This window comes from Pseudophryne corroboree, chromosome 6 (genome assembly GCF_028390025.1).
Source record: "Pseudophryne corroboree isolate aPseCor3 chromosome 6, aPseCor3.hap2, whole genome shotgun sequence".
NCBI classification, from domain to species: domain Eukaryota; kingdom Metazoa; phylum Chordata; class Amphibia; order Anura; family Myobatrachidae; genus Pseudophryne; species Pseudophryne corroboree.
This window is the reverse complement of record NC_086449.1, coordinates 441,808,609-441,833,263: the sequence shown is the minus strand read 5'-3', so window position 1 is coordinate 441,833,263 and position 24,655 is coordinate 441,808,609. Positions and strand designations below refer to the sequence as shown.

The following is a 24,655-nucleotide window of genomic DNA, read 5'->3' as shown; positions in this document are numbered from 1 at the left end:
AGGGGCTGAAAATGCTGCAGTGAAATCTCTTGGCACATAATGGGGTATGACTATTGCATCTGCATGGCTATCTTTCCTATTGTTTTCCTCTATAACTGCTAAATCAAATAGTGCAATGTTCAAGGTCCTATAGTTGCCATTATTGTGTTATCAAGATTAGGGCAAATAAGTCTAGTATATCTCTACTATACTGGGTGACATTATTTCCACCATGTTATATACTTAGGTGGGTGTTCAATTCAAGTCGGAACTGCCGTCTTGTCGGAAAGACTTTTTTAGGTCGGATAGTGTTCCGACCTATTCAATTGGGCTGCCGTTTTTCCGACAGTTCGGCAATTCCAACTAGCTGCAGATCCAAGTGTTTTGTCGGATTCTCGGCTAAATCCGACAAGTTTTAGCCCCGTTTCCGACAATGTCAATCCGACTTTTAAAAAAGTCGGATTGGCATTGTCGGGAACAGCCAAATCCTGTCAGATTTGGCCACTAATTGAATACTTAAATGTCGGATCCTCTCCGTCAGAAAGGATCCGACATCAATTGAATACAATTGAAATAGTTCCCATAGCTCTATTGATAATTAAAACATGCATAATACAGTAACAATATAAAAACCCTTCTCTTGCTGTTATAGTAAATTATTCTCTTCTCGTGATTAGTTCAGTGCAGTCAGCAAACGTGTCAAGATTCCTTCATGTCTGGTACAAAGAAAGCAAAATTCCCACCAGAGGAGCAGTAATACTAATTTTAATAAATGCTTTCCTTGTATGCGTTTACTGACGGGATCGCAAACTGCTATTGAGCACTCCCCATACACCCTTTCCCCTATCCCTTTCCTTATTACCTATTTTGATTTCAAGCTACTTGTATTTTTATTTATACACTTTTTTTTATATAAGACGCTGGCTAAATACATTTGTATACACAAAGCATACACTTCGATGATTCCCAACTCCAGTCCTCGGGGACCCCCGACAGTGCGGGGTCTATAGATCTACTAGTTGGTACATAGGCGTATTCATTACTGATTGACACATTTTAAATCGCCCACAGGTGGAGCTAATTATTTTAATTGGGCTAGTGAGGAGATATATAGGGGTCCCTGAGAGCTGGAATTGGGAAACACTGTGTTAGTACCCAGGAGCTGAGGAATATATGCTCCAGACTTCTGTTGTGATAATACCGGATATAAAACAACAGTTTTAGGCTAAGACACTGGTGCCTTACCTGCTTGCTGAAAACTGAAATGACCTTTGTGGAACACTGACTACTAAATATTCTTCTACTTTAGTATCGCTCTAAAATGTTCTGATATCCTTTTCCTTTCCTTGCTGTTTGTAATCATTCGCTAAGAGCATGGCAAAATTCTGTATTGCTTTGTCAGTAATATCCCATTTCTATTGGTCAGTTATGTGTTTTAATGTGATAATAGTTACTGAGTAGTTGTCCATTTCTGACACAGGGATGAGGCTGCGCAGAAGCTCAGCATGTCTTCAGGACAGACTCGTGCTGGTGTTACTGAGGTCGACACTGCACTGTTCCATAGAAACCGCACACGTTCCCATGGTGAGGAAACTGTCCCAGCCAATAGGATTACTTAATATAATCTCTGTTTCCATGTTCTACATAACTGTAAAAATGTTAATCAGTGATTTTGATGACATAAAGTTCTTTGAACATCTATGAAGCGTTTCAGCAATGGCAAGCTCCTGGGGCTCAGGGGGAATGTGATGTGGGACGTCTAACAGCAGGAAGATACGGAAGTTCTTGGCGGTCTATCTTTTTTATTTATTTATTTATTTATTTATTCATTTACAGGCAATGACTCGGACTCAGACAGTGAGCTGTCCCTTGATGAGCACAGCAGCTCGTACGCTTCCTCACACTCTTCTGACAGTGAGGAAGAAGAGATTGAAGCCGAGAAACAATGGAAACCCACCAGTCCTAAAAATAATGATCGAGGACCTGTTCATAGCACCCCTAAAGGTAACGCACAAGGAACACTTACCTCCCTCTATACCAGGCATTCCCAACCGCGGTCCTCAAGGCACACCAACAGTGCAGGTTTTAGTGATATCCAGGCTTCAGCACAGATGGTTAAATCAAAATAACTGAGGTACTAATAAAGTCACCTGTGTTCAAACCTGGATATCACTAAAACCAGGACTGTTAGTGTGCCTTGAGGACCGTGGTTGGGGAACACTGCTCTATACCATACATATTTCTGACTCTTACGTCTCTGTTATTTAGTATCAGAGCGTCTAAAGCGGACAAGTGGAGAGGTTGCCCTTAGCTTGAAGCTATCATTTATCAAGTACATTCTACAAACTGGTTGCTATGGGCAACTTCTGCATTTGCCCTCTCTAGAAGGTTTGATACATCTCGCTAGGGAAGCCAATCCTGGGTATTGGGATTGAAAAATGGGCAAACCCGGGACACCCGAGATTGGCTTTTAATTATGTGGCCGTCCCCTCGCCCCGCCCACCCTGCACACATAACTAACCGTATATACCGCAGGCGGGTGGGTGGGAAACTCCACATTCTCTCCCCCAGTGGCGGCTGACGGCGCAGCGTGACCTCACGCTGCGCCGTGGGAGCCGGAAGGAGGAAGCCGGGCAGCGTCTGAGCGTCCTGTGGATGCTCAACGATGATCCCTCAATCGCCGGGATTGGACCTTCCAATCCTGGGATTGAATTCCGTCCGTTTTTGGCCTTAAATCCCGGGATCCCGCCAATCCCGATCCCGGGATTGGCCTCCCTACATCTCACGCCCGGAGCCGTACTTTGACTATAGCACTCTTTCTTTGCTTGAAAACTGAACACTAGCATTATATAACAAAAATGACATTTGTATACATGTATATATGGGATTTTATTTTCCGCAGTGGATACAGTACCAAACCACGTTAAACCTTACTGGCCAGCTGAATGTATGACTGCCAGTGACAGTGAGGATCAGGGCAACAAATGCACGCTGAAGGTAGAGACCAAAGTGAATGTAGAGCTTCATAATGAGAACAAGGTTAATCATTGCGGAGACACACCTCGTGACAAGGAGAACGATGCACAGAACAAAGATGGAAAACTTGTCATCAATCAAAACAATCAGCAGCCAGAACTCAGAAAAGGTAACATATTATTACAAAAGGAATAGAGATATGATGTGTGAACGCTGCCACCGGGAGAGCAACAGCTGGGAATTGCTACTTGTAGCATTTCGCCTGTGTTTGTACTATATTTATAAACATGATGGGCAATTATTTATTTTAGCTGTCGATCTCCAGGTGCCGGCGTTCCAGGGCCTACATGCTGCTTGTCTACGTTATGAATAGTGACAAAGCATATCTATCCCGGAGCAGAGACCCATATAAAACACTTAGAACTGTGCTGACCACACACAGTTCTGAGTAGAGCAAATTTCAATTGGATATAATTGTTGTCATCATCATACAGTACAGACAAATCTGCCTAAATAATGGTAACCAGTACCTACTGAGCTTCCATACATCTAGTCCATGCTGTCTGCCCCTAATCTTAGCTTTAGCATGATTGGTACTGTATGAGCAACATGAATGTGATGGCTTCTTTGAAAACGTATATATTTTATTATTTAAAAATATATCCCTGATGTGTATTAATATCACACCATGCCAAGTACTTCATGCACATTGTGGATTTAGAATAAAATTCTGGCTTGAGAAGATCATTGTTTCCCACTCACATCACGCGTATACCAGCACCATTAAAGCAGTGCATTCCTCCTTGGCTTTTAGAGCATTTGCCTAGAGTTCCCAAACTCTGTCCTCAGTCCAGGTGTTAAGTATATCTATGCTTGGCAACAGGTGACTTAAGGGGACATTCACTAAGCAGTGATAAGAGCAGAGAAGTGAGCCAGTGGAGAAGTTGCCCATGGCAACCAATCAGCACTGAAGTAACGTCTATAATTTGCATACTATAAAATGATACAGAGCTGCTGATTGGTTGATGGGGCCACTTCTCCACTGGCTCACTTCTCCGCTCTTATCACTGCTTAGTAAATGTCCCCCTTAATCTCAGTCAATTTGATTTAACAATCTGTGCTGAGTCATAGACCTCTTTAAAGCCTGGACTGTTAGAGCTCCTTCAGGACCGATGTTGGGAACCACTGGCCTAGAACCATCTAATTCTGTCCCTGGTGGTTAGATCCACAGATAGATCATTCTGTTACAGAGGTCCATTTCCACTGTGACCTTGTGGTTTCCATCACTAGGGCTACCTATGTAAGGATTGGATAGCTACTTACACATTATCCTTTTTATATAAACGTGTTTATATGATCTAAAATTAGTTTGGCTGTCACAGACATTTTTATTTTGCATGTCTATTTAGCATTGTTATAATCAAAATAACCACAAGTAGCATCTAACATCTTGTGAAACATACACAAGAAAGAGATTAAGGTACAAAATGTAAAAAATAAATAAATTACACACCCTTAAGTTTGACCTACAAAAAATAACAGACCACCTAAGGTACTGATGATATAAGGAATTAATTTGGGGATTTAAACTGACTGCATGCAATCACCATAATGAATTGATGAAAACATGGAACATTTGTATTTTATTTAATTCCTTTCTATATATAATGGACATTATTTAAATAAATCTATATATTCCATTTTGCATTTGCTAGGTTTACTTATGGCTTTTGGAGAAGCTCTCTTGCCAGATCGTTGTTTCTTCCAGTTGAGAAACCGCATACTAGAATCACGCGTGACTGATTCTAGTACATTATGGTTTCCTGTTTTTATATAGTGTTATAAAAATAATCTGCTGTCCCAATTAATGCTAAACCTGGCCGGTAGTAAGAATCACTGAATCCGGTTAGTAGTTACACAGCTCGCGCTCTATACTTCCCCAGCAATGTATGTTAGTTTAAAAACAAAAAATGTAACACAGTGTCCAATTCAACTGATTTTATTATGTAGCCCATAGATCCCTTAGAGCTTTACCAGCTTGGGATAACACATACTGTATGGTTGTCTGCTGCTAATCTGCATTTCCTGTAGACATTTCTGGTGCTTTCCTGCTGCATTAGTTCTTTTGAGCCTAGGAAACCTATCTGCATAGGAGCTAAAATGTGCTCATTGAAATAAGTTGCAATGTACATTTCTATCAATATTCCAAACAACAATAGAGCTTTCATACATGACAGTGAATGATGTGTTCTCTTCATAGCAGGTCCTGCCCATTTTATTTACTTAATGAGTCAAGTTTACTTAAGAGAACAAAAGCCATACATATAATGTGACTTACTCGTACACAGTCCCATGTAGAATGTGTTTCCATGATGATTTATGGAAGGGTATTGTAATCTACAAAATATGCAAAACTGATAGCTGCAGTATTATGCAGGCGGTCTGCTTATTCTACAGATTCCTATGCTGCAAATCCTTTAGGCGACTGATGATCTTTTCTGCACATATTCCCCTTTGTAGTTCAGTGTTGGGATCTGTCGTTTCCGTACAGGGGAGTTTCCAACCTGGGTTTTCCGGTCCACACTCGTGTCTATTAATCCATAACCTTTGTTACCAGTCTAACTGATACTAGGAAAAAATGCAATACTCTGGACAACTTCATTGCTTATATGTTTTTGGGGCTATAATCTTGTGTAGCTTTGTCAGTACATAAGTGCAATGTAAACTGACAAATCTTAGGTACAACACAAGTGAAAAACACAACAGACAAGGTAGCCTGAGGAGAAGGGGTCAGGGTCCAGCAACTCACTGTGACTATATTAAAGCAACAGGGCATAGTATGGGTTGGGTATGCGTGACAGGCGATAGGGATCCTGGAGGTCAGCATACCGATGCCGGGATCCCTGCTGCCAAAATGCCGATAGGGTGGCGAGCGCAACGAAGCCCCTGCTGTGCTCACCACAGGTTCTATTCCCACTCTATGGGTGTCATGGACACTCACGACTGGGAATAGACCCTGTATGCTGGGATCATGCGCGTCGGTATTTTAAGCAGTCTGGATCCTGACCGCCGGGATCCCGATTGCCGGTAACATAACCGCATCCCATACAGGTGTGTACTTATGTATTTGAATACGTGACACTGAGTCACAGGGACAGATCTAGACTTTTGTTTGGAGGGGGGGGGGGATGGGATTTAATAATATTGACCCCTCCCCTTTCCAGTCCCAACTTCACCCCTTGCACCTGCCACATGACATTGATCAGGGCAGCAACATTAGTTCAGAAATACTTTAGAACTAAAAAGATGATAGCTATTACTGGGGCAGCCTACAGAACCATATGCAGAAATACTAAGAGGCCAGAGAATGTAGAGAGAAATGGAAAATACAGACCTTTGTCTTATTACTGCCTTTTCCATTCTGCTGTGACACATTAGTATGAATGCTCTTTCCTCCTGCATCCTACATGCAAGTAGGGAGAGGTGCCAGAATGAGCATGGGGACTATTGCCACGAGGTTGCCTTGGTCACCCAGGCTAGACATGTACCCCCACTGCATTCAGCCATTTAACATCCCTAATAAGTAGCTGGAGGACTGTATACTGTACTAGAGATTACGCAGTTGCACATAAGATGAACCCCTTTAGTGCTGCAAGCACAGCTACAGGTATAGACAAGTATGCAGATCTGGATAGAGAGCCCATATAAAGAGCACTATACACACGTTTTAAGACTGTAGGAGAGAAGACTGCCAGGGTGTGTGATCTTACAGCAGGTCATCCTGCAGGCTGGCAGTGAGGTACACAGCAGCCACTGCACAGGGATCAGGTAGACTCATGATGAGCAGCTCTGCAGTTGATAGATCCAGACTGTGGCAGACAGCATAATTGAACTAAAAATCTTTGATCCCAGCAAAGCTGCATACAGAGATTACACATAGCGGGGACTGCTTGATTACTGCTGACAGTGCTACGGGCGTTATCGGATCTGCCAGTGCTCAGGCACTTTGAGATAGACAGACCAGTTCCTATTCCACTTATTATTTAAATGTGCCTCTTAACAGGTATTCTGAAAAACAAAGTCACGTACCCACCACCCTTGACTGATAAAAACATGAAAAACCGACTGCGTGAGAAGTTGGCAGACTATAATCAAAGCACTATTTCATCAAGGACTTCTTCCCTGTGCTCCAATGATGGCGTACGTCCAGTAACGGACTCTGCAATAACCATAAAGAATGCACGGAGTGACCACTCTCGAGAACAACTCAATGGTATGGCGATGAGTGTGCAAGTTGGGCCTACAAATGGAGAAGCTTCAGATTCTGAGTAAGTATAGAACATACAAACGTGCACTGGGAAACGCAGCACTTGGTGTGTTCCCTGAAACATAATGTCTGCTCACAGCTCCACATTGGCCAGTGCAGTGATGGCTGTGCTTTACTAACCATAGTGTATCCCAGCTGCTCCTCAGGTCCAGGACAGCATGGCTACTAGTAATACAATTTAAGTTTGAGATGAAATCTCGGGGGAATACATACGATTTACCGGCGGGCGGGATGCTGGCTGTCCATATCCCGATAGCGGCACCCCGCCTGCCAGAATGCCGACAACAGGGCTAACGGAAAGAGTCCCCTTGCGGTGGACTCTGTTCCCACTCTATGGGTGTCGTGGACACCCATGAGTGGGGATAGTCCCGTGTTGCCGGGATTCCGGCGTCTGTATCCTGAGCGGCAGGATCCCGACAACCGGCAAATTGAACGGATCCCATCTGGGGGTATGTTTTCAACGTTATACTGTACACCGTGGGGAAAGACTACAGCTGTGAAGGGGCAATGGTGAAGTTGGTCAGATTAGCAGGTGTCCGATAAGTATAGGCAAGCGCTTAGTTATGTATCCAACCCTGCCACCGCATGTGTATTAGAAAGAACTTTGCTAGTGCTATATTTCATTATAAAATAAATCTGTTTTGCTTGGGAACAGGGGATTCTAAACACATTGAAGTATATCCCACTGGATAACCTAGTTTTATTGTTTACTTGCAGTCTGTTGCAGTTTTATTAAAGGCAAAATGTCCTATTATTTTCTAGGGTAACCTGCAATCTGATTTCCCTGGAGCAGAAAGTCAGATTTTAACATATTCATTGCAATTGGGTAAACAGATCTATAGTACAACAAGTACATTTCATTGTGCATGTGTACTGACTGTGGACAAGTGGTGGCAGGGTTGTGTTTGCATGCTACATCTGTGAACACTGTGTGACCCTTTCTCCTCCCTTGGTGATATGCATGACAGACAAACTAACATATAACAGTGTTCTACCTAACCTTAATCCTGCATGGTCCCTTCTTTCATGAACAGCGGCAGTAATGAAACTTCAATTTGAATCATCAGGAAACCATGAAGGCTGCTAGTGACCGGAAATCCTCGTTCCAAGCTTGTGACTTCCCGAACACCTGGGACTAGACAGAGATGTACAAGTGTGCTGGTCGGGGATGTATCATTGCTAATGCAATTACTAAATATGGCAGACTTGTGACTGCTTCATGACATACATCACAGGGCCGCGCTATCAGGATCTATGAGAATAAAAACCCAGTGCCAAATTGTGACAATAAGGCTCCATTGCCCAGGATGAAAAGGACATCATAGCTGTGGACATTGATAGACTGGCGGATGCTCAGAGCCATACGTTGCAGGCAAGACTGCTTTGTGGTGTAATCTAAGCTACGACTCTAGAATGAATGTAAATACAATGGATCTACTATGTTAAAATCAGCACTCTGACCCGTCCTCTTATTTGGGGGCCCGGCGATGCTGATTCTCTGTGCTCTGTCACAATGTGACCTTCCAGCCTACTGAACAATACACACCGGAATATGACACCAAGTGCCCTACTCAATTTCACCACATTACAATGTGTCTTAAAAACAAATCATCATTGTATAAATCTGTTTAAAAAAACTTATTGTAGATATTTTTTTATATATTTTGTATGAAGACTTTTACAAAGAAAACAAAGCTCTTTTTGTAAATTTTACATTACTACTAGTTTTGTCCATTTGCTATCCACAGTCCTACTGATGACAGATATTTTTATATTAAGACGATTGCACAATGTTACTTGAATTTTAACTTTTATTTTTAATGATTCTTATTCTAGACACCTGTCCTATGTTAAGATTAAAAAAAAAGAATCAGTTAATATTGCTGCCAAGTAATTCTTATTGTTTAACACTACTTTCATGATTCCTCTGTTAGGACACAAGTGCCTCTACCATTGTCCGTCCAGTTGTGAAGACAGCCTACCCTATGTATCTTCCATGTAAGTCCACCAGTGGGGTGTTCGACTGTATTGCCTACAGGCTATCAGTGTACCTGGTTCACAGTGAAACTGCGTGGCATAAAGGCAGCATTCAGATTGTTACGCATATTATGCTGGTAAAGGCCTATGACCTGGAGAGTTGTTAGTTTACTTTATTGGTCCTCTTTTATTTTTACTGCATGTCAAAATCTTTTACACATTTGAAATGTTTATTAGGAATTCACCGGATAACAGAACTTCCAAATTTTGAAGACCCAAATTGTTGAACACTTGAGTTATTAAGAAATGTTTGTGGAGAATCGTGAAATTCTAGTGCATTGCTGTCCATCTGTTCACTCAGGAACCTGATTTCTTTGTCCCTCATTATTCTAAAAGTCTACAGAAACTGTTGTATGTTGTGGTATAATAATTAGCAGTGTGCAGGAGGGTCCTGGCTTATGCAGTGTAGCATTAATGGCTGCTCACGCTCGTGCTATCTAAAGGTCATTGAGTCAGGCTGGCAGCTACACAGAACTTGGTATCAGCAGACAAATCTGAATGTACGTGTGGGCGCCACTGAATAATCCTCAGGATCCTAAGCAATGCATATAAGCTCAATATCACGAATTGCGATAGTTTTGCTAAATTGTTCAAATATTAGTAAAAAAAAAATCTGGATACTGTACGGTAGCCTATACCACACAGAAACAAGACAATTAACGCAGAAGTAGCAGATTGGGGGTTGTTGTGTTTTTTTTTTTTTTAAAGTGCCTTGCTTTTTCAAGTATTGGTGATCTGCACAATAATTGTATTTGTTTTGAAGCTCATGGTTTCTTTAATCAATGTTTCAAATAGAAAAAAAAATATTCCGTCATACCTTTAATATTTATGGAGGCAAATAGTTTTTTTATATCTGTGTACACGCAGGCTCAATGGCAGAGGAATGTTCTAGATGACATATGTATATTGTGACTCCGCTAAATGTCTTTTGGAATTTTGGAAAGAAGAAATGTTAAATATTGGCAAGGTTTTTTTATTTGTAATATTATTTTTATGACAAATATTAGACACTGGATCTTTTTTACATGCATATTTATTAATGTACAAAACACTGGAAAAGCAGTACTGATAAAAATGGAACAGTAAATTAAAATGTTCAACTTGTATTATTGTGCTGACTCATTTTATCATCTGAAAGCTAACGGCAAAGTGAAGCAAATCACTTCAGTAAACAAATTAACCTTTAAAAGGAAACCTCTACCAAAATATACTGTAACATGTAAAAATAAAATGTGTGCTTTACAATTAATTTAACCACCTGAAAACTGCATTCATCTTTTCATGTCAGGTCAAATTGTACATTATGCTTCAAGACTATTCAAATAGACACAGTAAAACTTTTTTTTTCTTTTTCTTGGTAAAATATGAAACAAAATACATTTTCTATGAATATTACAACCATTATTTTAAATACAGTGAAACGAGATCTACACTCTGATACTGAATTGACTAGATTTCACAAATTTTTACTTCCTTCAAGACTTGGCTCTCAAAAAAATCAAATGTTCATATTTTAGGTTACAATTAATTTACCCCATATCACCACTGCATGAGTACAAATAATGATATGGGATAGAATATCACAGAAATATCACAGCACATAAAGGGTGGAATTTAAATGTTTGAAAAGTCGGTTGGGTGTCTTCTTTTTCCTGTTTATTAGATAGGAAAAAACAGACACCCAACTACTTTTCAAACAATTGAAAATCCCCCAAAGGGTGTGATACCTTTTACCGGCGTTCAGGATGCCGGCGGTTATATGACTGACAGCGACATCCCAATGGAGAAGATTCAGAGAGGGGTCTGGTAAGTATACTGACCTTCCCATCCATCCCCTCTAACCCTCCCTCTCAGTCTAATCCTAACCATCCCCCTGAGCATCCTAACCCCCTGTTCCCCCACCCTAAACCCAACCCGCAGCCTAACCCTAACACTCCCTGGAGGTGCATAAACCTAACTCCCCCCCCCCTGCATCCTAACCCTAAGAGGGACATGTACTAAGCAGTGATAAAAGTGGAGATGTTACCCATGGCAACCAATCAGCTGCTTTGTATACTTTAATAGTATGCAAATTATAAATGTTACGTCAGTGCAACTTCTCCAGTGGCTCACTTTTCCACTTTTATCACTGCTTAGTACATCTCCTAACTCTCCCTTCCCCTCAGCCTATCCCTCCCCGGTGGCACCTAAACCTAACTTCCCCACTGTGGCCTAAACCTAAGAGTCCCTGGCATATTTATGATCAGGATGCCAGAGGTCGGGATTCCGACATTGGCATTTCAACCCATGAGGGAGTTCTGATGCCAGTATTTTGGGCACATGTCGGGATTCTGGCACCTGTATATCAACTGCTGGCATCACAACCGTTGGCATGCTGAAAGTATCCCAATAATATCGTCTGATAATAACAGTAAAGGTGTGTAAAACTTAGATATACAGATTAGTAACACTGTATCGGAGACTGTAGCTCTGGGCTTTTTTTCTCTTTGCTTTAAGCATTACTACTACTGCCTTGTTCATGTCGCAGTAGGCACTAATGCTTTTACTGGCTAGAAGTAAGTGGTTCACAGAGAGCCTCTACAGTTTAAATTCAAGTTCCCTAATGTACAGTGATGTAGATCGGCTCATGAAGACAACCCTATTGTAAAAAAAAAAATGGTGAGGAAAGGACTTTAGAAATTTGGGGATCCCGTCTTTGTAATGATAGGGCACCTTAGTAGATCACCAGACAATGTTATCCCATGCTTGGGAAAACGTGTTGTCTCTCTCTCTCTCTCTCTCTCTCTATATATATATATATATATATATATATATATATATATATATATATTTATTTCTCTTACGTCCTAGAGGATGCTGGGGACTCCAAAAGGACCATGGGGTATAGACGGGATCCGCAGGAGCTTGGGCACACTGAAAAGACTTAAGACTGGGTGTGAACTGGCTCCTCCCTCTATGCCCCTCCTCCAGACATCAGTTATACTTTGTGCCCAGGACTGACTGGACACTCACTAGGGGAGCTCTACTGAGTTTCTCTGGAAAATACTTTTGTTAGGTTTTTTATTTTCAGGGAGACCTACTGGCTACAGGCTCCCTGCATCGTGGGAGTGAGGGGAGAGAAGCAGACCTACTTCTTCTTAGTTTAAGGGCTCTGCTTCTCGGCTACTGGACACCATTAGCTCCAGAGGGTTCGATCACTTGGTGCGCCTAGCTGCTTGTTCCCGGAGCCACGCCGTCACCTCCTCACAGAAGCCAGAAGAAAGAAGTCGGGTGAGTATGAGAAGATCGGAAGACTTCAGGACGGCAGAAGACTTCGGTGACCAGGTACAGCGCAGCGGTAACGCTGCGCTCCATGCTCCCACACACGATCACTGACGGCACTCACAGGGTGCAGGGCGCTGGGGGGGGGGGCGCCCCGGGCAGCAGGTCACTGGGGTCCGGGAAGCCGGCAGAAGCATTTTCGGTGCCTCTGCACCGTTTCTCAGCCCCCACCGGCATTTTCAAATCTGGCGCGCTGAAGCCCGCCGGGAAGGGGCGGAGCTTAGCGCACGGCTCACAGCGCCATCTTTTTCTCCTCCACGCGGCTGAAGGAGACGCTGGGCCGGGACCTCCATCACTCCTCGCAAGTAACGGGGAGATATCTCAGGGGGGGGGGGTGGGGGGGGGGGGCACAGTGTGGTGCATTATTATTGTTATTTGAAGCAGCGCTGGTCATATGTATCCCTTATAGGGATATATGGGCGCTGGGGTGTGAGCTGGCATACTCCCTCTGGGTCCTCTATCTGGGCTTCACTGTGGGCCTGTCCCCTAGCTGGGACATTCTGAGTGTGTGTCGGTGTGTCGATTAAACGTGTCGGCATGTCTGAGGCTGAATGTGATTCACCGGAGGAGGTTGTTGGGGGTGCGGTTGTAGGTCTGGATTTAGGTCTGTCGGCGCAGCCGACACCTGATTTACTCACATTACTAAGTACAATCAATACGAATGTAGCTTCTTTATCAAAGAGGTTAGATAAGTCTGAGTCACAGACGCAGGTGTGGAAGAAGTCCATAGAGGAGGCTTTGTCTCAGGTACAGACCCCAGCGGGCTCGCAAAAGCAGCCGTTTACTCAAGTGGTAGATACTGATACCGACACGGACTCTGATTCTGAGGTCGATTTTTCTGAGGCTGCTTTGCATCCACGGTTAGTGAAGAGTATTCAGTACATGATTGTGGCTATAAAGGATGTTTTACACATTTCTGATGAACCTGCGGTGCAGGAAACAAGGATTTGCTTGTTCAAAGGGAAAAAACCTGAAGTGAAGTTTCCCCCCTCTCATAAAATGAATACTCTTTGTGAAAAGGCTTGGGAGTCGCCGGATAAGAGGTGGCAGATTCCCAAGAGGATTTACATGGCGTATCCTTTCCCCTCTGATGACAGGGAAAAATGGGAGTCGTCTCCAAATGTTGACAAAGCTCTATCTCGTTTGTCTAAGAAAGTGGCGCTTCCGTCTCCTGACACGGCAGCTCTCAAGGATCCAGCGGATCGCAAGCTGGAGACGTCTCTGAAGTCCATTTTCGCTAATACGGGTGCATTGCTCAGGCCTGCAGTGGCGTCGGTGTGGGTGAGTAGTGCTATTGCTAAATGGGCTGAGAATTTAGCTGCTGATATGGATACCCTTGATAAAGATAATGTTCTTCTGACTCTTGGTTATATCAAGGACGCTGCAGATTACCTGAAGGATGCGGCGAGGGATGTTTGTCTCTTGGGATCAAGAGCCAATGCCATGTCAATATTGGCAAGGAGGGCGTTGTGGATCCATCAATGGAATGCGGATGCTGACTCCAAGAGAGCTATGGAAGCTTTACCCTTCAAAGGTAATTTCTTGTTTGGGGACGGCTTGGCGGACCTGGTCTCTACCGCAACGGCGGGTAAGTCCTCTTTTCTTCCCTATGTTCCCACACAACACAAAAAGGCACCACATCAGCAGATGCAGTCCTTTCATCCCAATAAATACAGGCGTGGAAAAGGTTTGTCCTTCCTCGCTTCAAAAGGTAAATGAAGGGGTAGGAAGTCGCCTGCCGTGTCGGGCGCCCAGGACCAAAAGTCCTCCCCTGCCTCTACCAAGTCCACCGCATGACGTTGGGGCTTCCCTGGGGGAGTCCGGACCGGTGGGGGGCCGTCCCCGAATCTTCAGTCAGGTCTGGATTCATTCAGGCCTCGATACTTGGGTCCTAAAGATTGTATCTCAGGGATACAAGCTGGAGTTTCGGGAGGTGCCCCCTCACCGGTTTTTCGTTTCGCCCTTACCAGCGTCTCTTCCGGACAGGGAGCTAGTGCTGTCAGCGATACAAAAATTGTGTCAACAGAGGGTCATTGTTCCCGTTCCCCCGTCACAACGGGGGAAGGGGTTCTACTCGAGCCTATTTGTTGTGCCGAAACCGGACGGTTCGGTCAGACCGATTCTGAATCTAAAATCCCTCAATCCATACTTGAAAGTTTTCAAGTTCAAGATGGAATCTCTTCGAGCTGTGATTTCCAGCCTAGAAGGGGGGGATTGTATGGCGTCAGTCGACATAAAGGATGCCTACTTACACGTCCCGATATTTCCTTCGCATCAGGCCTTCCTCAGGTTTGCGATACAGGATTCTCATTACCAATTTCAGACGTTGCCATTTGGTCTTTCCACGGCCCCGAGGGTTTTCACCAAGGTCATGGCAGAAATGATGGTTCTCCTTCGCAAGCAAGGGGTTACAATTATCCCGTACTTGGACGATCTCCTGATAAAGGCGAGGTCCAAGGATAGGTTTCTAAGGAGTGTAGATTTGGTGCTGTCGGTGCTACGACAGCACGGTTGGGTGCTAAATTTGCCAAAATCTCAGTTGATTCCGACCACCCGGCTGTCTTTTCTGGGCATGATTCTGAACACGGAGTTACAGAGAGTTTTTCTTCCACAGGAAAAGGCTCTAGAACTGCAGTCGATGGTCAGGGAACTTCTGAGGCCGAAGACTGTGTCCATCCATCAATGTACGCGGGTTCTGGGGAAGATGGTTGCAGCGTACGAAGCCATTCCATTCAGCAGGTTTCATGCCCGGGTGTTTCAGTGGGACTTGCTGAGCAAATGGTCCGGGTCTCACCTGAACATGCACCGGAAGATAAGTTTATCTCCCAGAGCCAGAATTTCCCTCCTGTGGTGGCTACAAGGGTCTCACCTCCTAGAGGGACGCCGGTTCGGTATACTGGACTGGGTACTTCTGACAACAGATGCAAGTCTCCGGGGCTGGGGTGCAGTCACACAAGGCAGGAACTTCCAGGGGAGATGGTCGCTCCACGAAGCGGGTCTCCACATAAATGTTCTCGAGTTAAAAGCCATTTACAGCGGCCTGCTACAGGCAAGAAGCCTTCTTCAGGGTCGATCTGTCCTGGTACAGTCAGACAACATCACAGCGGTGGCACATATCAACCGTCAAGGCGGCACAAGGAGCAGAGCGGCAATGGCGGAGGCCACAAGAATCCTTCGCTGACACGATCTCCATCCGGGAGAGTGGGCTCTTCATCAAGAGGTGTTTGCAGAAGTGACAAAGCGTTGGGGACTCCCTCTGATAGACATGATGGCGTCTCGTCTCAACAAGAAGCTCCCGAGGTATTGTTCCAGGTCAAGGGCCCCCCAAGCCAGTGCGGTGGACGCCCTGGTGTCTCCGTGGGTGTTGAAGTCGGTGTATGTGTTTTCTCCACTTCCTCTCATTCCAAAGGTACTGGGGATCATTCGCCGAGCAAGAGTTCAGGCGATTCTCGTAGTTCCAGATTGGCCAAGAAGGGCCTGGTATCCGGATCTTCAGGAATTACTTGTGGAAGATCCTTGGCCGCTTCCTCTAAGAGAGGACCTGTTGTTGCAGGGTCCATGCGTGTTTCCAGACTTACCGCGGCTGCGTTTGACGGCATGGAAGTTGAGCGCCAGATCTTAGCTCGTAAGGGTATTCCCGGTGAGGTCATTCCTACTCTCCTCAAGGCTAGGAAGGAGGTTACGGCGAAGCATTATCACCGTATTTGGAAGAAGTATGTTTCCTGGTGTGAGATTAAAAGGGCTCCTGCAGAAGAATTTAATTTGGGGCGTTTTCTCCACTTTTTGCAGGCTGGTGTGGATGCAGGCCTGAAGTTGGGCTCCATCAAGGTGCAGATTTCGGCATTGTCTATTTTCTTTCAAAGGGAATTGGCTGCTCTCCCAGAGGTTCAGACGTTTGTGAAAGGAGTTTTGCATATCAATCCTCCGTTTGTGCCTCCTGTGGCCCCATGGGATCTTGATGTGGTCTTACAGTTTCTCATGTCTTCCTGGTTTGAGCCTTTGCGTAAGGTTGAGTTGAAGTTTGTCACCTGGAAGGTAGTCATGCTGTTGGCGCTGGCATCTGCCAGGCGAGTGTCTGAGTTGGCGGCCTTATCTCATTAGAGCCCGTACTTGATCTTTCATTCAGATAGGGCAGAATTGAGGACTCGTCAACAATTTTTACCAAAGGTGGTGTCTTCGTTTCACATTAACCAACCTATTGTGGTACCGGTGGCTAGGGATGCTGTGGCAGTTCCAAGGTCTCTGGATGTAGTGAGGGCTTTGAAGATCTACGTCGCCCGTACGGCTGTTGCCAGGAAAACTGAGGCGCTGTTTGTCCTGTATGCTTCCAACAAGATTGGTCATCCTGCTTCAAAACAGACTATTGCACGCTGGATTTGTAGTACGATTCAGCAGGCTCACTCTTCGGCCGGGTTACCGGTGCCGAAGTCAGTGAAAGCCCATTCTACCAGGAAAGTGGGCTCGTCTTGGGCGGCTGCCCGGGGCGTCTCGGCTTTACAGCTTTGCCGAGCAGCTACCTGGTCAGGTTCAAACACTTTTGCTAAGTTCTATAAGTTTGATACCCTGGCTGCTGAGGACCTTGCGTTTGCTCAGTCGGTGCTGCAGAGTCGTCCGCACTCTCCCGCCCGGTCTGGAGCTTTGGTATAAACCCCATGGTCCTTTTGGAGTCCCCAGCATCCTCTAGGACGTAAGAGAAAATAGAATTTTGGTACTTACCGGTAAATCCTTTTCTCCTAGTCCGTAGAGGATGCTGGGCGCCCGTCCCAGTGCGGACTGTTTCTTGCAGTGTTCTCTTGTGGGTTCACTTAGTTTATACACGGGTTGTGTATTTCTGGTTTCAGCTTGTTGCTGTTGTTTTTTCATACTGTTATCTGGTTTACTGTTACTCCGGTTGTACGGTATGGTTGTGGTGTGGGCTGGTATGTTTGTAGCCCTTAGTTTACACAAAAATCCTTTCCTCGAAATGTCCGTCTCTCCTGGGCACAGTTCCTATAACTGAGGTCTGAAGGAGGGGCATAGAGGGAGGAGCCAGTTCACACCCAGTCTTAAGTCTTTTCAGTGTGCCCAAGCTCCTGCGGATCCCGTCTATACCCCATGGTCCTTTTGGAGTCCCCAGCATCCTCTACGGACTAGGAGAAAAGGATTTACCGGTAAGTACCAAAATCCTATTATATATATATTGGAAAGGTGCTATCTAATGCCTTGCTGGGCTAAAATATAATTTCTACATCTTGTAAGCATTTAAATCGAAACAGCAAAAACTATCCCAAGGAAAAAATCTAACCTGCATTATCATTTTCATTTGCGCATGTAAATAAAAACGTACACGTAGAATCCTCCATTTTGCAATTTTAAAAAGTTGGAAGCAAAAAATATAGTTATTTCTTTGTGACGTTTATTTAAAAAGAAAAGAAAAGTGAAGAAACAGCTAAATATTTTTTCTTTTGGTTACATTTTATTTGATATTAGACAGAGCAAAATGTCTAATGGGATTTTTTTGGAAATGCAAAATCTGAAATAAAAAAAATAAGGTATAATGTGTGTGGTACTGCAGGAAGAAAATACTTATTGATGTTGGAATGTGGCAAGCGCAAAAGTATAAAATTGGGCTCCGCACAGGTGTGAGAAAACCCTCCGTTGCAATGGGCTGTAGTCTTAAGGTGGGTACACACTGGAAGAGCATACACACTGCCCGATCCGTCTTGGACTGACGTCATGAACTACACGCCCGCCCAGTTCAGCTGTCAATCACCGCCGGCCGCAGCAGCATGTATACGGGCGGTCAGCCGACCGCCTCGTACACACACAGCGACGCACCAATATATCGGTAGATATATTGGCCGTCGGCTGTGCTGCGGGGTCGACGCGATACGTCTGTGACCGACGGAGTTCACAGACGTATCGGCCGTACACACTGGCGTACGGACCCGCGATATATCGGCCGTTCAAGAGAACAGCCGATATATCGGCCAGTGTGTACCCACCTTTATTGACTGCGGGCATGTGAAAACTTAACTCTAACTCATGTAATGTCCTCTATTCTCTTACTGGACCATGGATCCATTAATCTTGAAATGGATTCTGTAGGTGACAAATCAGATATGATCCAACCATTCATCACCTTGGAATTGATATGGCTCATCCTGCTAAAAAAATAAAAAAAATAATAATAATACAAATGACGTATTCATTCCTTTGTAGCAGTCGAATGCTAATACAGTAGTTACATTTATGTAAAAAAGCTATATTCCTTTTATAGGACTTTAGCTAGATAATGTAATGATGCAAGTAAGGCTGGGTACACAGGCCAAACCCCCCCTTCATGATTTCTTGTTGTAGTTATTCAGTATTGTGCTATAAGTAAGTGAAAGCTATTCACATCCGTATATATGCTTACAACATATGCGGAAATCACTCCAAAACGGGACAGTATTAGCACACCTGTAAGTGGAAACTATCTTCCTTCCTTTTTTCAATTCCTGTATTGAAGACAAAAGCTTGTTTACCATTTATTTCTATTGTCGTTTTTGTTGAAGTATTGCATATTATCCCAACACTACCCACTCCAGGAGGGATAAAATGCTCTGCTGCTGGACTTTTCTCTTAATTTATGATTGCCGTCACCTGTTTTGAACAGGTTAATGGATGAGAAAGGTGTTTCAGCACACCAGTGATGGCGATTATAAAAGGGAAGTCCAGGAGCAGAGCATTCTGTCCCTCTTGGAGAGGGTCATGTTGGGAAGTATGCGATTGGTCAAAGCAATCAATGAACACCATCAGTAATCCTCCTTTATAAAGACTTTGACAACCCAAGTCTTAGTAAATCTATCCCTTAGTGTTTTTCTGTTGCATTATTTACGTCAGTGGTTCTCAACCCTCAAGTTTTCCCAACAGGTCTTGTTTTGATGATTTCTGTCTTCTTTGGAAGCAGGTACGATAATTACTGACCCAGCAACATAGATTATCTCACCTGTGCATGATTAAAGACAAACATGACCCGAGGACTGGAGTTGAGAACCACCGATTTAAGTGATTACCCACCTGTAGGGATCATGTTGTAGGAAGTGGCACAGTGAGCTAACTAGTGAATTTTTGCAATGGTGCATAATAAAATCCACATAATTAGTAATGCAGGTAAGTGAACTTTAGATTAATTCCTTCATTTGACCTTGTCAAAGATAAATAGTTATGTAAACTGATTTATAGATGATGTTTTAACTAAGGGTGTGGAGAACAAATATTCAGGGGATTAACTATGAGAATACGACTGAATGGGTCTTGTCAGCTATAACATTTGCATATACTTAATCAGTCAACTCTTGTAGCCAAGATCGAAAGACCGGATTTTCTGGACCCAGGTAAGATACTATTTACCAACTCCACAATTAAGTCTGCATTGGAATAATAGAGTAATACTTGTTTTATAGCTCAATATATATATATATATATATATATATTGTACTACAATAACAAAAGCACCCAAACGTCCATTCATATTGGTCTAGCTAAAATCTATATATGGGTTATAAAACATTCCAGAAACATCTGTTAGATCAGGTTTCCTTACTATTGACTTGGTGCTTGGCCTGCACACAACAGTTTTTTTGCTGGTCTAGGATTCCTTGTGTGTTATTGGCAGAGCAGTGATTGTGTAAAGTCAAAATTCTTACACACTCATGTACATGTGCTTAGTAGACTGTTGAAAATATTCTGAAGTTTTTTTTTTTCATATCCGTTGTTAGAGTAATTATCTACATAGCACGCCATTTAGAGTCTGTTTTTGTGGTTACCACCAAAACTGAAGAAGTAATTTCTGCAGTGGGGTACCCTGATATTACACAGGGAATAACATCGGGGTGTAGAGTTGGATCTTGATCCAAGGCACCAACAGGCTAAAGCTTTGACTGTTCCCAGGATACACTGCACCGCCTCCTCTATAACACCACCTCCAGGCACTGGAGCTCAGTTTGTAAGTTGGTGCCTGCAGTGCAGTTCACTAACAGGTGGGGCTGAGCTAGGCAGCCCTGAAAAGAGCTTTTTAAGAAGTCTTCAAGGGACACAGCACTATTTATGTCAGTCTGATATTCTGTGCTGCGGCTCCAACACCTCCCTAGCAGCGCAGCATACTCCTGCGGCTGGGTTCCCGAGTACTTGCAGCGCAGGTGCACCGGTCATCATGCACACCACCGCTGACGCTCTCTAGGATCGCGTGGCTGCACATCAGAGAGGAGGTAAGAGGGTCCCCTAGGTGGGACCCGCCGGTTAATCGCAGTCTGGTCGTGATCCCAGGAGATGGACCACGCCGCTGGTGTGGACACTGTACTGCACAGAGACCCCACTATATCCACCAGGGCAAGGGAGCACAGGTCGGATTTTCTAAAATCCTTTTTATATAGGCACCACAGTACCTGGTGGTGAGGACCAGCATAGGGGATAAGGCGCTGACCTGTATCCCCTCCCCCAGCTCCGGCGCCATCTACTGCTAGTGTTCCCGCGCTGGAGCTGCATTTCACTCTCCCTCACTCCCTGACAGAGATTTTTGCACCATCTTCACTACTAGCTGGGCTGATCTCCGGGACTGCATGGCTCTGTCTCCTCTGTAAAGCCGCCTGCCTCTTCAGCACTCTGCATTTACAGGCACATAAGTATTCTATATGTCATTTTTAGACAGTGTTAGTTAAGAACAAGTGTACTGCTATCTGAATATTTAGTACAAGTATTCTGTGATATACATCCAGTATCTACTGTGCATTGTTATATACTCATTCATATTTATATGTAGTTTTGCTAGTCCAATGTGCATGTAGCTGTTGTGTGGGATTCCATTCTCCTGTATCACATATTGCTATCACTGTATACTGTACCCTGAGGGGCTAGGTGCGTCAAGGTCCCATATATATATATATATATATATATATATACACATTATATATATATATATATATATATATATATATATAGTAACAGGAGTCTTGCTAGAATATGCTCTTTTGCAAAAATTCCACCAGCAACCGACTCCAGGCTTGTGCAAAAACAACAAACACCTTTTATTCAGGTAGCTCAAATACAGAGAAACACATAAAACAAAGATCACTGTCTTTAGTATAAACAACCAGGGAGGTTAGGCCCTGCCTCACTCCCTCTCCCTAAATAAGGAACCCTTCAGGTCCCGGCATCCTGACACTAGTGACCCAGCCCTCCGGATCCCACTGTCCCTAGCAGGCCTATCACCTGGACAATAATTGCCTTCAGGAGCCCTGACTTATGGGAGAGACTCTGCTTTAAACCCAGCACCCAGGTGCTGGCTGATGAAACAGCTTCTTGGGCTAAGAAGCCTATAAGACCTGGTCTGGGCCAAATGGACGAGAACCCTTTCCATCCACACTTCCCATCCACCCCTAGGACACTGTGTGTAGCTTACAGGTGGCAAAGTACCTCTCCTGCCACATACCCTTTCCCTCAGCTTTTCCTGGCACAGAAAAGCTGCATTTTACATTGGCAAGGTTTCACATTTGCCAATTATTTTGGGCTGACAAATCTTTGGGACATAACTTGGGCCCATACACCTGGGTCCCAAGCTCCTCTCCCAAGTACATGTCCGAGGCCCTTTTAACTGGTCTTGGAATCTATTTCCATTAAAGGTTGGTGGCACCAACTCCACTGTGCCACCTTCCCTTTCCCTTCACTTTGGCATAGTGGCCAAAGTGGTCGTTTTAATAGACAACTTCCCATTGCCCACTAAACTTCCTCTCCTCTTCATCTTTCCACCTTTAGGGATGGTTCCCTTATCTGGCTCGGATTTACTGGCTACTGAGGAAGTCGCTTCATTCTTTTCTGGGTGTTTGTGACACCTGACATTAACCAACTCTGGACTGGGGAAGGTTTTTAAGTTCACTCTGGGCCTAGTAGTCACCCCGGCCCTCACTGGTCTTGGCCTATATGGACAATTCCACTTTTATGGCCCAGCTCTTGGCACCGGTAACACCTAGTCTCTGTCACGACTTTAATTGTTCTCAGGTCATGGTCCAACTTCGCCCCCACCCTTTCCCTCAGAGTGAGGCACTGGTCCCGAGTCTCAGAAAGTCCTTTAATTTGTTGAACTTTTAGTGCTTCCTTCAGTCTTTTCAGCTTTGATAACATTTCCTTCATTAACATGACTGCTTCGTCCTCCGATCTCCCGTCTTTGACCTTAGTCACTGACTCCTGCCGTTCTGTGACTGGCACATAACCCATTTTGAGTCTCTTGTCCAGGTCTCTTATTCGACTCCATAGTTCAGGAATCTCCTTCACTACTTCTTTTAGCTGGCTATTACTTAGGGCCAGCTTTTGGAACTCTCCCCTCAAGTTTTCCAGCTCTCGTGTCTCATATAGAGAACTCTCCCTGGGTAGAGCAACCTCAGAAATGGGACTCTGCACCGATCCCTCTGGGACAGGTTCTTGCTCCTTACTTAGTGTGTCCTTTATGAACTGTCCCAGTTCAGCAATTGGATCTTGAGCCTTTCGTGGTGGATCATGCCGGGGTGCAACAACCCGAAGATCGAAATCTTGCACCTTATCGTCCACATACACGAGTGGAACTCCTTCAGAAGCAGGTTCCCGGATGACTTCGGAAGTAGACTTCTCTATTGCCACTAGCTTAGCCATGACTAGTTCACGTGGGCGAGACACCTCCAAAGGTACGGTCTTTGTCTGTGATTCGTCAGAGAAAGTCTCACATGTGCACTGGATGTCCAGATCCTGGGTTTCCAAGACCTCAACAGAAGCAATCTCCAGCTCAGGTAAGACTTCCTGCTCTAGGATGGGCTCTTAAGTAGTCATCAAATTGCCATCTGTCCAGGTAGATTCCTGGGGTTCATCATTCTGCCACAGATCCAGCAGATTAGAGGATTCTTGTTTTGGAGGTGGATGATCACTTGACATCAAGTAAACCTCTCCCAGCTCCATTACCGCTTCCTCCTCACTCCCTGTCAACTGAGGAGCAGCCGGGCATCCCACATCTTCATCTCTTGTCTCCATAAACACATCTTCTGTGAGCCCCTGTGCCTGCCATGCTCCATCTTGAACAGATTCTACTGAACTCAGGGCTTTGTTCGACTCTTCACCCAAGCTACTACGACATTCTTTTTCCGGAGAATGAGGTGGTGCTGCTTCGGAGGAACTTCTCACTGCCGTCCTAGGTGTTAACAACAAAACACTGCCATCTGATGTGGCTCTCTCTTGCTGCTTGAAAAATTCCCGTGGATTTTCTGTGCACTGCGCAATAATGGCTGCAGCTTCCTCCATGCTCTGGAATGGCAATACCAACTGAATGGACATTAGTGCCTGTAAATTATCTACCTCTGAGGAAGGGCCCTCATTTCCACTTTCCAGGCAGATGGCCTTACTAGTGGCATAGCAGGGAGCCTTCCGGGCCTTAGGCACTGGCAGCTCTGGCTCAACTTTCCTGTTCCTTCTGGCTGGAACAGGGAATCCAGTATAGCCGGGTTCCAATACAGTATGGTACCATTCTTCCGCAGCCTGCACCACCGTTGGCATCATTTCCCCCGAAGATGGCATCTCCACTTTGGCCGATAATGTCTCTGACCCAACCTTCGGCATAACGTCTTCAGCAACTGGTGTAGCTACGCCTGTGTCTGAACTGAAACTAGGCATAGCCAATGGTTTTAGCTGAGAAACCTCCTCCTGAAGCTCCGCCCAGTCTTGCAACAGAGCCTTATTGGCCAGCACCAGACTTCCATCTTGTGTCTGGTCACAGGAGATTTTCTCTAATAGTCCATGGCTATGTACTACAAAGTTTTCAGATCTGGGTTTAGCCTTTGCCAAGGTTTTCTGACACCTGGGGGTAAATTTACTAAGATGGGAGTTCTATTTAAGATGGAATGTTGCCCTTAGCAACCAATCAGATTCCAGGTATTATCTTCTAGAAGATGCTAGATAAATGAGATGTAGAATCTGATTGGTTGCTATGGGCAACATCCCATCTTTAATAGAACTCCCATTTTAGTAAATTTACCC

The 24,655-nt window shown here is 44.5% G+C and overlaps 1 protein-coding gene across 4 annotated transcripts in view; it reads left to right on the top strand.

Annotated features, from left to right (window-relative positions):
* CELSR1 (cadherin EGF LAG seven-pass G-type receptor 1) overlaps positions 1-10,596 on the top strand; it is a 318,308-nt gene extending 307,712 nt beyond the window's left edge. For 3 of the 4 annotated variants that reach the window (XM_063927112.1, XM_063927109.1, XM_063927110.1), the window contains exons 31-35: positions 1,460-1,563; positions 1,816-1,983; positions 2,882-3,124; positions 7,019-7,283; positions 8,317-10,596. In XM_063927112.1, coding sequence (XP_063783182.1) covers positions 1,460-1,563; positions 1,816-1,983; positions 2,882-3,124; positions 7,019-7,283; positions 8,317-8,341 — 805 coding nt within the window. In that variant the 3' untranslated portion in view covers positions 8,342-10,596. The remainder of the gene's footprint in view (positions 1-1,459; positions 1,564-1,815; positions 1,984-2,881; positions 3,125-7,018; positions 7,284-8,316) is intronic. The other variant, XM_063927111.1, reaches the window with a different exon arrangement.
* The last annotated feature ends 14,059 nt before the right edge of the window (positions 10,597-24,655 follow it).